This window comes from Charadrius vociferus, unplaced genomic scaffold (genome assembly GCF_000708025.1).
Source record: "Charadrius vociferus isolate BGI_N301 unplaced genomic scaffold, ASM70802v2 scaffold312, whole genome shotgun sequence".
Classification (NCBI taxonomy): Eukaryota; Metazoa; Chordata; class Aves; order Charadriiformes; family Charadriidae; genus Charadrius; species Charadrius vociferus.
In genome coordinates this window covers 467,648-481,621 of record NW_009647214.1, presented here as the reverse complement: position 1 = coordinate 481,621, position 13,974 = coordinate 467,648, and the positions used below count along the sequence as shown (strand labels likewise).

The window sequence follows — 13,974 nt, the reverse complement described above, 5'->3', positions numbered from 1 at the left end:
TACAAAATAAATAACGAAGTGGAGAAATCTTTCAAATGTCTTTACATTTTCTGCTAGTTTCAGGGGGGAAATGGTTGTCAGATTTTGCTGAAATCTATTTCTTAGCTTTAAGCAAATAATGTAGACTACTGTTTAAACATACCTCTTCATAACTGCTTGGAATTTTTAGCTTGGTATCTGAGCCTTAAAATTTTACGAAGCTTGAACTAAAATTATATGCAGTTGTTGGCATTAATGCAGCAGTCAGCAATTTTTAATAAATAGTATTTGTTACAAAAGCTGAGACCTCCTTTTGACCTTTTCCTAGTAGGTCCTAAAATCTTGTAGTTGGGAGGGAAGAGGAAAGGTGGTGAGTGTTCACATTTCTCTCTATAAGCAGAGAAGGAAGAAAGGGCTGTTATTTCTGGGTTTAGATACTTGGGAGGCTTTTTTCTTTTTTTCTTTGTTTTTTCCTTTTTTTTCCCCCCCTCTTATTTTTCTTTTTACAACAGTGAGGCCTATGATAATCCAAGATAGACAAGGAACTGAGTAGAAAAGCAAGGGCTGAATAGCAGTGTACAATCTAAGGAGCTCTAGTAGTTAAAAGTAAGGATCTGTATCCAGAACAACTCGGAAATACTAAGTCCAGTTCTCATTGTCTGAAAATTTCAAGAGTGCTTAAGTGATCAGTGTCTGATACTATGATAAGCATTATAGTTGAACTGACTTTGCTTTTTCTTGAAGAAAAAAAATGGTTTATTATATTTCATACCTTAAAATAGTGCCCACTTAGGGTGGCAGTGATCCACCTGACCTTAAATAACAGTGTCTGAGCAAGCAGTCTGTGCTCCCATCTTAGTGAAGAGCACTTCAGTGGTGTGCTTAGCCTTGTTCTGAGGCCCTGGATCAGATGAGCCATGCCCTGGAGCTGCCAGTTTCTCTCCTGATGACGGAAGGACCTCCGGTGACAGGCTCAGATGTTGATGTCTAAAGCCAAGCAAAGCGGATCCTAACTGGAGTGTGTAAAAGTGTGAGAGAAACCCAGTTCCGCCAGTGCTACTGGGGTTACTTAGAGCAGTCAGATAATTCGGAACTTCTGACTGCAATGCCCTCCTCCAGTCTCTTTTCTGTATGGTGGATGTAGTGTTTATAACTGCATTTCATGTCCTCAGATAGTCAGTGTTTAACATTTTATTAGAAAATGAGGTTGTTGACAGGTCTTCGCTTGGGGCGACAGAATAGCAGAACTTTTCTAAATACTCCTTTTTAACCTGTTCTAGAAAAGTGACATTCTGATTGAAGTTTCATTTCACACCCAGCTCCAGACGCTGTGTTGTCTGTAATGCTGTGAAACAACATGGGACAATTGATCTTTGTTACATTAGACCTCTGTTACAGGCAGAATTCTGTTTGCCTATGCATCCATCTATTCCATGATCTCTAAATGTCAGTGGCTCTCAACACAGGTTTTTCATCCAAGTAACAGTAATTGGAAAATAGTTCATTTACCGCACAGCTGTATTTGTTGTTGCAGTAATAGCATATTATTTACCAGTGAAGACATTTAAAGCTTTCATACTTTTCCATCAGAGAGTATCCTCACAAATCCCTAATCTATTTATTTAATTTTCTCTAGATTTGTATAAATATTGAAAAAGAGGCGCCTTTCTGTATGCTTAAAGCACCTTGGGCATAACTTAAGTCTACATTGCAAACAGAATCTGAAAAGCATAGCAGTCTGCATCTCTGTCCCCCGGAGCAAACTAGACAGCTCAGAAAGTCAAATTTCTCTTTCACTCGCCCATTAACAGTTTGCTCCCCTGACCATTCGCTTTGTTTATCTCTGCACCACCTACTAAAACTGTTCTAAACGAGTGAATAAATTGTTAAGGAGTGTAGGGCATTTTACGGAAACACGCAGCTTGTATAATAGCGTGTACTTTAATGAAGTTGGATGGTTGAAAGGTGGTTGAAACGCCCTTTGCAACAGCTTGGTGCGTAAGACTGCGATGGCTGCACTAGTCCTCGTGGCTGGGGGTATTTGGCTGACTGTGGTCACCACTGTACGGGACAGATGAGAAACTAGTTCCTTCCCAAGGGAGTTTATTTTCGCTGGTAAAAGATGGTGTCTTGGGTAATTGTAGGGTTCAGAGCAGTTAAAAGAAAGTTTGGGCAGAAAGAAACCTTATGAAGTTCAACAAGGGTAAGTGTAGGGTAACTGCACCTCGGGAGGAATAACCCCATGCACCAGTACAGGTTGGGGGCTGACCTCCTGGAGAGCAGCTCTGTGGAGAGGGACCTGGGAGTCCTGGTGGACAACAGGATGACCATGAGCCAGCAATGTGCCCTGGCGGCCAAGAAGGCGAATGGCATCCTGGGGTGCATCAAGAAGAGTGTGGCCAGCAGGTCGAGGGAGGTCATCCTCCCCCTCTACTCTGCCCTGGTGAGCCCGCATCTGGAGTACTGTGTCCAGTTCTGGGCTCCCCAGTTCAAGAAAGACAGGGAACTGCTGGAGAGGGTCCAGCAAAGGGCAACAAAGATGATTAGGGGACTGGAGCACCTTTCTTATGAGGAAAGGCTGAGGGACTTGGGTCTCTTTAGTCTAGAGAAAAGAAGATTGAGGGGGGATCTTATTAATACATACAAATACTTAATGGGAGGATGCCAGGGGGATGGGAGTAGTCTTTTTTCAGTGGCGCCCAGTGATAGGACGAGGGGTAATGGGCATAAACTTGAACATAGGAAGTTCCATCTTAACATGAGAAGGAACTTCTTTACTTTGAGGGTAGTGGAGCACTGGAACAGGCTGCCCAGAGAGGTGGTGGAGTCTCCCACTCTGGAGACATTCAAAACCCGCCTGGACGCTGTCCTGTGTAACGTGCTGTAGGTGACCCTGCTCTGGCAGGAGGGTTGGACTAGATGATCTCCAGAGGTCCCTTCCAACCCTAACAATTCTGTGAATTCTGTGAAAAGCTTCTACTTCTTGGTTGATCAGTGGTAATTCCTTCATATGTAAGAACTTTCACCAGCAAAGCTTTGATTTTTAAAGAAACGAGGCAAGGATAGGCGATTCAGCCACTCTGGTTCTGAGACAGGCTTTTATATTTTAACACTTGAGAAAACTTACACATTTTTGTTCATCTCCTGCACTAATATATCTTTAACTGTGGCAAAAATCAAAATCTGAGGAGCCCGATTCCTCTTTTGTTGAGTTTGCCATCTTTCACACAATGCTTTCTGAAAAAAAGGTGTTCCTTTATTATTTTTTTTTTAAAGGAAGTAGCATTAAATAAACCCAACCAGGACCCTGATGTCCATATTTAGAGATGTGAAATGCTACACCTCTCCACAGTTTTGCTCAGTGGTATAGTCCTGTGTTACTTGCTGGTTTGTGATTCAGTGTTAAAGATTTCTTTGCCATCTATCAGGCTTTAAAAATACTGATGGCTATGTCATGCTTTTACTGCTCGTTTAATTTTGCCCCACTGAATGCATGTATAAAAATACACAAAGGCTTCTGTTACCTTTGCTGTTTATAAGTGTTATTTAAAACATAACATGTTAACAGGAATTTGCTTGTTTATTTGCATTGTGTCCCAGTTGGCAGAATTTTGTAATTTGTATCATTTGTCTGTTTATGGATTATGTCCGGATTATGGTTTTAGAAGACTGACCTGGGCAACTTTGGGGACAGTAAGACTTTTAAATCCAGGGCACACCAGGTAGCGCTTACCGGAACGATACAGGCAGGAGAGCTTCATGTCTAACGTGCCAATTACTTTGTGGTTTTGATACCACATTTTAATCTCATCACTTTGTCATATCTATTGTGTACACTATTGGTTTGTAACTTGTGAGGTTCTGCTTCTGGCTTTTGCTGCTGACCTTAGGCAGCTGATTCACTGTGCTATCTTAATATTTGTCTGCTAGATAAAGATAATTTTACCTTCTTGCTGTGAGATCCCTAAGGGAAAAGCCCTGCACAAGAGTAGTTACTTGAGAGGCCACCAGGGAGCTCCAGGTTTTTGGTATGGGTGGGACGGAATACTGTTGCAACATTATGCCAGTTTAGTAAAGCTGAAGGTCTTACAGGTAGATGAGGTTACTTTGTTTTAAGATAAAAACATTTTCACTTGTTTACAATCCCCTACACACATGCTTGCAAACAGGAAGACACACTGCCCAGTCAACCACTAAACCGTGTCCCTCAGCACCACGTCTACACATCTTTTAAATACCTTCAGGGATGGCGACTCCACCACTTCCCTGGGCAGCCTGTTCCAGTTTTTGACAACCCTTTTGGTGAAGAAATGTTTCGTAATATCCAATCTAAACCTCCCTTGTGCAACTAGAGGCTATTTCTTCTTGTCCTGTCACTTGTTACTTGGGAGAAAAGACCGACATCCACCCACCCTGCCCCCCACCTCCCTTGCTACAACCTCCTTTCGGGTAGTTGTTGGCTAGTGGACTTTACCCCTGGAATAATGTGTTTACATTGTAAAGGTTTTAATCTGGAAATGTAGGTTGTTGTAAAATGTGTAGTTTGATTTTTTTTTTTTTAATAGAAAGCAATGAACTTGATCAACTCTATACAGTTCCACAGATACAGCTTCACTTTTTTTAACTTCTGATTTCTGGGTAAATAAAAGAATTCTTGGGTTCCTCTGACAGATAAACAGAGGTCACATGACAACTGAAGCAAAGAGGGCTGCCAAGATGGAGAAGAAGCTGAAGATCTTGCTTGGTGGTTATCAGTCTCGAGCAATGGGCCTCATCAAACAATTGAATGATTTGTGGGACCAAATTGAACAGGCACATCTGGAGCTACGTACGTTTGAGGAACTTAAGAAACATGAAGATGCTGCAATCCCACGGAGACTGGAGGTGAGAATCCTGAATGTAATTTGACATTAGGTCAAATACAGACACTTTGTGGAAAAGGTGTTTTTATAATGCCTGGGCTCTGAGGTTCACAGCCTGAGTTTGTATCAACTTTTTGATGGTCTTTTTAAATTATGCTTTTGCTGTTACCAGACTCTTCTGCTGTTAACTTCAATGTCAAATATTCTGTGACATATTACAAGCTGGAACTAATCTACTAGTGTGTTCTTTAACTTTGTTTTTGTTTTATTTCCTCATGTGGTTTATTTTGTTAATCTTCTGCGATGCAAATCAGCAGAAGTTCCATATCTATCTTAATTTGGCTTGTTTTATTTTTAATTACTGTTAGAACATAGGATAGATCTGAAACTCATGTAAAGCCTCCTGCTTCCTTAAAGTCAGTGGACCAAATGTCAGAATATACTACAGGATTTTGTCCTTTCTTTTCACATGTTGATTGTATTCCTCCCTGAAGCCATGTTGTCAGTCTTGCATATGGCTGGACTTCTACAAATTGGTACAACACCACCATTTCAGTACTGGCTTTCAATGTGGCTCTCAGTTTCAGAAGCTGAGTAGTTGTTCTATAATTATACTTTTGAGCCATCCTCAGAGTTAAGGCCCTTTGGCTGCAGTCCTGTTGTGGGCTAAAAATGCTTGTACGTGTGATCTGGACCATTGCTCCTGAACAACAGCAGCTGCCTTACTGGCCTCTAACTGGTTGGCATGGCTTTGAGAAAGAAGATGTCTCTTTCCTCTTAAGTAGCCTTAACTGCAGCCCTGAACTAGTAGAAACAGGTATACCGAGATGCCTGAGAGCCATGACTCGGAGCCACTGTTCTTAGTTGAAGTATCTCCAGGATATTCTTCTCTGCTAACAAGGCACCCTCAACCAAGACTCAGTCCTAGGCTTGAGCCAGTGCCAGGTTTGCTTTCCAAGAAAGGTGCTCATCTGAGCACAATTTTTCTTTTAATTTTTCTTTCTTCCCTAAGAGAGGGTTCCATTGAGTCTCAAATCTTCTTGAGCACTTGCTATAAAAAAAGATAAAATATATCAGTTCTTAATACTGATTTTGTGAAGACCGTTTGGAAATGCTGAGAGATGTGTTTACAAACTCAGAAGTGATTAATTGATTTAGTAAAAGGTAACAGTAAAAATGTATTAAATAGCTTGATAGCTACTAACAGCACTTCGTTTTAGTAAACGGCACTTTACTCAGGGGTAATTTTCAGAATGCATTTATGGTGTCTTCTGCTACAAGAGTGAAGGGAGATCAAGTGACCTAGCAGGTGGCAGGTTTGGAACAAGTAGTTCTCCTCACGTGCTGTGTCGTTCGCGGAAGAAGGCCTGTGGAAGGCATTGTTGCAGGATGCTGAGTTAATTGGGAAGGTTACCCAAAAAGGTTTTGAACAAACTCATGGAAGAAGAATCCATGGATAACTGTTAAATGCAATGCAGTGCTTGTGGCAAGTTTCCAGTTTGAAATTTCTTTTTGAAGCATTTGATATTAACTGCTGTCAAAACCAGGGTAAGATAATTTATATTTGAAGTAAGATAACTGTGATTCTTGATACGCTACATAAACTGCTCTGTTTTGCATTTATATTTAAAATAAGAAATTTTAGCAGTCTTCTGTCTCAGTTCTGATCCCTTCCTCTGAAGGAAGTAAAGTAAAACTTTTGCTAAAGATACTCATGGGTGTGTCTATTGGAAGAACTGACTGGTTGCTTAATTCTGTTTTCCTTTCAGTGTCTGAAGGAAGATGTGCAGCGACAGCAGGAGAGAGAAAAAGAACTCCAGCAGAGATTTGCTGACTTCATGTTGGATAAAGAGACTTTTCAAGCAAAGTATTAAAGCACAATATTCCATTTGTCACTGATGTAACATTTTTAAAGTGTACAGATACTTCTCCAGCAGCTTTTGCCATCAGTTGCAGAAATCAAGTGTAGTCTGCTGTTTGCATCTTGTCAAGTTTTGTTCCTTTAATGGACTATTCCAAATGCTCTAGGCATGAATGGCTTTGGCCAGTATTAAAAATTAGATTGAAATGTCCAAAATTTTATTAAAAGAAAAAAAAAATATCACTCTGGTATGATTTTAGCCATGTCTTCATTTACTAGGATTATCACATTATTCCTAGTGTTTTATCAGTCTTAAGACCTGTAAGATACATGCCTGCAGAATAATGTCTTTTGAATAAACCTGGAATGTTAAAAAATAATTAAGAAATAAAATGCCCTTCTTTTAACTAAAATGGAATCCTCCCCTATCCCAAGCCTCTCTTGTGTTTCTGGTAAATTGTCTTTCTTCCTTTCCCCTGCTGCTGCTTTTATTTTCCAAGACTGTAATTTGTAACGGGAAGGACCCGTGCGGGATAATTGTGATCCAGGTAATACTGTGTTCCAAATTCTTCTATCTGCATGTGACAAAACATGCATTTATATCAAGATGTCCAAACGGTCTTAGCGGCAGTACACATAACTTCACCATCCTGAAACACAGTAAGTTTAAATTTTATAAGAGCACCCAGTATAGCCTGTTTCCATAGATTTCAGCAGAAAATGTACCCTTAAATTTCCTCAGTACTGATGCTTTTAAATTAATCTGTGCAGAATGCATGTTCCCTCCATCTGGTTGATGACATTTTTCCTGCAGTTTGACTGTGGGCTGAAGGACTTGGGTAACATCACCGTTCCCAAACCTTGCGGAAGATGGTTGCGGAGGCTGTGTCTTCCACATCACAAGGACTGCAACTTAATTGCTTGTTCTGTTTGGTTTTTAGCATTTTCCTTTGCTCCATTCTGGCTCTAATCCACTGGTGTACTCAAAGCACCTCCAGGTCGTGGTTTGTGAATTGGTGTGGGCCAGGGACATTGGGAATGCTCAGTAGGCGGTGGGAATGCGGCCAGCCCTGGTAGCTTAATTGCATGTGTCCGCGCTGTGCCGGTTTGCCTCAGTGCTGGAGAGCATGCCCTCAACATTGTTTGGTGTGCTACTGCAGACAACGGCCACATCATCTTGCCAGGTCCCCTTCTGTCACACAGGGGTTTATGGAGTGCATCCTGAGCACACACTACTTCTGAGGTCCTTGGTGATGTTTCCCATTGCTCCTTGAGAGTTGGTTAGTCGGCATGCTTTGTTGCACAAAGCAGCCATGGCATTGGGTGGAGAAAAGCTCCTTATTTACTCTTCTCACCACATCTCAACAGGTTTTCATTTTCTCTCTGCTGTGACTGTTCTAAAGGGGAAGGATGGGATTATTGAAAGGGGTGAATGCATTTTTTTTTTTTTCTCCTATTGATTGAGATACTTTTTCGAATCTCATCCAAAATCTCTCTGAGTACTGGTCAGTCAGACCACACTTGAGTTAAACATTACTGTTTAAAATTTTATCAGCTATTCCCAGTACTTATAGTACATGCATTTGCCAGAGTCAGGCATCTTGCTAGAGGATTACCTCCATGTTTTTATTTTTGTGTTCGTCACTTCTTCAGGGATCCATCTTATTTCCAACTCTTACACTTTGGGTGCTTTGAGCAATTGTTTGTGGAAATGCAGGGAGAAAAAGGCAAAAATGTGTGTTGCAAACAGCACAGAATTCAGCAATTAAAGAAAAATTGCTTGATGCATTCAATGATGTATTTAATATGTTTGAATTTCAGTGAGGACTTTGCTGTTTGCAATTTTGCCGCGTTACAGGATGTCACTTTGTTTAGGCCTTGGGAAGATGCTTTGGGGACACTGTCAGGGTTGTGGTGGTGTAGCTGTTGAAATGCCTTCTACGGTGATCAAGAGTAATCAGAGAGGTTTTCCAAAGGCAACCTGTCTGATTTCTGCTGATCGCTGGCGCGAGCAGATTACACAACCAGACTTGGAATATCTTTCCCTTTACGCACCAGGACATCATTCTTCTGAAGTATTAATGCAATTATGGACTACATACTTCTAAAAATGTGTTAAATATTTAACTAAACCGGAGCACATCTGGAAAGAAGTATTAAGCATCAATCTTTTAGCATATGGGGTATTTTAGCTTGGATGGTTATACCCAAAAGGAAAAATCATATAGATGCATATCATGACAGTTCTTGTGGTCGTGTGGTAGCTAGAGATATTAACAGAAAACCCTTGTAGGTTTACCAATACCACAACTACAATTATTTCCTTTCTTTTTCGGGCTGCAGCAGAGCCTCTTTGATGTTTCCTGTATTTTCGACAGCTTCAGAGCTAGACAGGTATTCAAACTTTCTACTTTAGCAAATATTTTTAATAGCAAGTTCGGAAAGACTGATAAATCGCAAAAGACACTTTTCTTTCTTTAAATGCATATAATTAACCAATCGTTACTTGTGGCAGATACACTTTTGTAGCATGCAACGTAGCAAATATGAGGTTATTGTATTTGAAAGGTACCATCAGGAGGTTTGTTCAGTGTTTCCTCCAGTTCAGTTGGTTTAGACAATGCTTAATCAAGTTCACTGTTTTCCTTGTCTCTAGTCAGAGTTTTTGTCCTGAAGTTTCTGCCTATCTCAATAATGAAACAAAGCTAATGGAACAAAGTTTCTTGCCTTACTTAAAGCTCAGTTACAGAATTACAGAATGGTTGGGGTTGGAAGGGACCTCTGGAGATCATCTAGTCCAACCGCCCTGCCAAAGCAGGATCACCTAGAGCAGGTTAGGCAGGAACATATCCAGGCGGGTTTTGAATATCTCGAGAGAAGGAGAATCCACAGCCTCTCCAGGCAGCCTGTTCCAATGCTTCGTATCCCTCAAAGTAAAGAAGTTTTCCTCATGTTGAGCTGGAATTTCCCATGTTCTAGTTTGTGCCCGTTGCCACTTGTCCTGTCACTGGGCACCACTGAAAAGAGTTTGGCCCCATCCTCTTGACACCCACCCTTTATTGACAAGATCCCCTCTCAGTCTTCTCCAAGCTAAACAGACCCAGGTCTCTCAGCCTTTCCTTATCAGAGAGGTGCTCCATTCCCTTGTTCATCTTCCTAGCCCTCTGCTGGACTCTTTCCAGCAGTTCCCTGTCTGTCTTGACCTGGGGAACCCAGAAATGGACACAGTACTCCAGATGTGGCCTCACCAGGGCAGAATAGAGGTGGAGGATGACCTCCCGCGACCTGCTGGCCACGATCTTCTTGATGCAGCCCAGGAGACCATTGATCGACTTGGCCAAAAGGGCACAATTGTACCCTGCTTTGGCTTTTTACCTGCCCTGAGCTGCCAAGAAATCCTGCTGTGAGCTGGGGAGAGACCCTTTTCGTTTAGAAGGTATTCAAGGCCCTGTGGTGCTCCTTGAGCTCAGAAGGAGTGCTGGAGAAGGCTTGATGTCGGGCACTGCTGAGGGTCCTAAATGAGCCCTGCTGTAATCAGGCCTCTAGCGACCAGAGGACAGAAAGTGCCAAGGCGATGCTAGGCTGGACAGTCTCCCTCTTCCCCATCTGGTCTTTAACATGGGTAACTGCTACTAGAACTTCAGGCACAAGATATTATTTTGCAGACACAAGATATTGACTGAAGTGGGACTATGGCACCACTCCTGCCTCCTTTTCCAGAACTGTTTTAATGCTATGGGACAGTAGCTTATCACTGGGAGATGCTAAAGATGTTGTCTGAGGTTGTTAGTCCTGGGTATCATTCACAGCCTCAGTGCCCGCTCTAAGGCAGGCAGTCTAACATCTGCTGGAATCACCCTCAAAACTTCACCCTGGATACTCTGAGCACAGGTCTGTTGGATCCAGAGGGACGTGAATGGAACAGCAGAGCCTGGCAAGGACGTACCTAGATCAAGGAATTCTGGTGTGGTCACTTAAATTGAGGCGCTTAGGAAATTTGTTCAACCAAATTTGGGTGCTGGTAGATGTCAATGCTTCCAGCAACAGGTGGTGATGGAGCTTGGGCTCTAGATCCCTTTCTTGGGCTTAGGTCTAGTTTACATCCCAAACAATATTCCCTGAATCTCTTTCTAAAATGTTTTGTAATTGAATACAGAGTGACCAGCACACCTTGACACCAAATTTTGATTTTAAACTTCTGAAACCAACCACTAATTTAGTCTTTGTTTCCAAGAACGATAGTAAGTATAACCACAAGCAGTGCAAACTAGTTAACAGTTTACTGCAGTGGGTAAACCATTACCTGACTGAGTGACAGGTGGGATGGAGGTTGTGTTGTGTGTGTTAACAATTATTTTGAGAATTATTTAATGTTCTCCCTGAGAAACTCCTTCATTTTCATTTAGCATGCCAAGATGTATCTGCAAGTCTTTAAAGAATTGCAGCTGATGATTTTCCTCCCTTTCTGGAATTGGACTTGGCATTTACATATTGGATCAATCTCAAAGCTGGAGCCTGCTTCAAAGTCCATGGAGTTGATAAGACTGTCATTTACTTCAATTGAGTTGGATTCGGGTACCTGTGAAAAGTAATAGGACAGCACCGTTAAATTATAGCAGCTGAGTGTCTCATCCCTACCCAGCAGATAACAAAAACCAAGCATGAACTGGAGTTAAGGGGGAGACTTTTCTAAGGCACAGGAGGTTCCCTGTGAGAAATCCAACGGAGCTGGAGCCAGCTCTTCAAAACATGGCAAATCTCCAGAGGAATAAGCACTGTTTTAACATCGTAATTAGTCACTCCAGCCAGCAATGGCCAACGTCAGAGAATGGTTTGGGTTGGAAGGGACCTTTAAAGGTCATCTAGTCCAACCTCCCCTGCAATGAGCTGCATCGTCAGCTAGATCAGATTGCTCAGAGCTCCGTCCTACCCAACCTTGAATGTTTCCAGGGATGGGGCATCTACCACCTCTCTGGGCAACCTGGGCCAGTGTGTCAACACCCTCATTGTAAAAGATTTCCTCCTTCTATCTAGTCTGAATCTGCCCTGGTTTAGTTTAAAGCCATTACCCCTCGTCCTATCACAACAGGCCCTGCTAAAAAGTTTGTCCTCATCTTTGCTGTAGGCCCCTTTAAGTACTGAAAGGCCTTAATAAGGTCTCCCTGGAGCCTTCTCTTCTCCAGGCTGAACAACCCCAACTCTCTCAGTCTGTCCTCATACCAGAGGTGCTCCAGCCCTCTGATCGTCTTTGTGGCCCTCCTCTGGACCCGCTCCAACAGGTTCATGTCCTTCTTATGTTGGGGGCTACAGAGCTGGATGCAGTACTCCAGGTGGGGTCTCACGAGAGTGGAGTAGCAGGGCAGAATCCCCTCCCTCGCCCTGCTGGCCACACTGCTTTGGATGCAGCCCAGGATATGGTTGGCTTTCTGGGCTGTGAGCGCACATTGCCGGCTCATGTCCAGCTTTTCATCCACCAGTACCCCCAAGTCCTTCTCCTCAGGGCTACTCTCCAACCTTTCATCCCCCAGCCTGCATTGATACTGAGAGTTACCCCAACCCAGGTGCAGAAACAACAGCAGGACCATCTTGTCTTTGCCCATTGCTCCTTGTTCTGCTTTTGCCCCCATATTTACTGGTGCAAGCACTGGGGCAGCCACATCTGGTTTAAAATGTGTTAATCCAGCTTGGTTGTCTAATCCCCAGTAGAGGCATGAGTTGGGATGACTTCTGAGGTAGGAAGTGCAAGCGAAGGTGGAATCGCCTCTGTCAGACGCTGTCCCACTTCATTGTCTGCTTAAAGTGACTGTGAAACATGGTCCGAGGTGCTCCGAGGCGAGTAGCTAATGTGAGGCAACTACCCACAATCAGGGACTCCAACCAACTCAGCTGGATCTGAGCCCCTGATGATAAACGCTGGAGATTCATTGCTTTTTGCAAACAGATTTCTAAATAAAATGCATCAAAACCTATATCTGAACCTCTTGTTTTGGCTGCAAACTAGCAAGCAGTATCTTAAACTAGTGTGTGAACCTTGGCTTGCCTTCGATATCCCAGGACAGCGATGTTGCTGGAGAAGATGACATGATTGTGGTCTGGACTTAATCTGCCTCACATTCGTCTCAGGAATCCAGCTTGCAGTTATTTTCCTGTGCTGCGGGTTCAAAGCAACACCTGTCTTCCGAGCAGGATTTAAAAGGGAGGTATCGAATACCATTTCCCCCGTTTTCTTAGTTGAGTGAAATGCATGTTGAAAAATAGCCAGAGACTCATCTGAAAGCGAAGTGTCCTTGTAACTGATTCCAGACTTGGGCTTTCTGCCTTTCCCGGACTCCAGCTTATACCTTTGCTTACCAACAACAGAATTCCTGGTTCTGCTGGTCTTGAAGACTTGTGTCATGGTTTGAGAAAACCCACAACAATTTATTGTCGTTTAGACAATTATTCTATCGCTTGATGACCCCTCCCCAGTATGGGAAAAACCAAGGAAACCTGGGGTGGAAATATAAATAGATTTAATAGAATAAGAGTAGATAATTAACACTAATAGCACTAAAGTACCAATATTGATCCCGATACCAGCATAAAATATACAAGGATTATACTCAGCCAGTTCTATCAGTAGAAGTTGTGCACTCCCAGCAGGGGACAGCAAATGTGGGACACTGTGAGTGCTGCGGCTTCGGGAGGAAGGGAAGGGTTCAGGGGTCCGGCACCGTGGCGAGAAGTTCTCTGGATCGCTGCCATCAAGGGAGAGAGAGCACTTCGCAGCAAACTTTCTAATTTATAGTGAATGTGACGTTGATGGTATGAAATAATCCTGTTGGCCAGCTTGGGTCAAGTACCCAGTCTTGTTCCTCCTCATCCCTGTAGCCGGTAAGCTCGAAAGCACTGACCTGCATCCCATAGCTGGCTATAAAGTAAATATTTTCACAAATTCACACACTAGAGTCTTCTAAAAGTACAGTTTTCCCAAGCATTAAAAGAGAAATTAGTCCTGTGTCGCTCAAACCCTGATTCAGAAAAGGATGTATAGGTAAGCTTAAGATATACGTAAGCCAGCCCATCCCTATGTCCCCGCTGACGTACATACAATTGTCCCATCACTTTAAAAATTCAATGTGGTGTCTAAACGTGTGGCTGAATCAGGACCTTAATGACTTTGAGGCAAAGGGGAGTAGAGGTGGGTAAAAGAGGAGCTGCGCTTTTTGGTTGCATGCAGGCGCTGCCATCAGGTACGTCTCTCCTCTTCCCTCCAGCTAGATTATGGCTCAT

General features: G+C 42.8%; 1 protein-coding gene across 1 annotated transcript in view; it reads left to right on the top strand.

Annotated features, from left to right (window-relative positions):
* The window catches only part of CDC5L (cell division cycle 5-like), a 35,604-nt gene extending 28,479 nt beyond the window's left edge, over nucleotides 1–7,125 (top strand). The window contains exons 15-16 of the mRNA XM_009895902.1: nucleotides 4,651–4,863; nucleotides 6,611–7,125. Coding sequence (XP_009894204.1) covers nucleotides 4,651–4,863; nucleotides 6,611–6,715 — 318 coding nt within the window. The 3' untranslated portion in view covers nucleotides 6,716–7,125. The remainder of the gene's footprint in view (nucleotides 1–4,650; nucleotides 4,864–6,610) is intronic.
* Nucleotides 7,126–13,974: the final 6,849 nt, after the last annotated feature.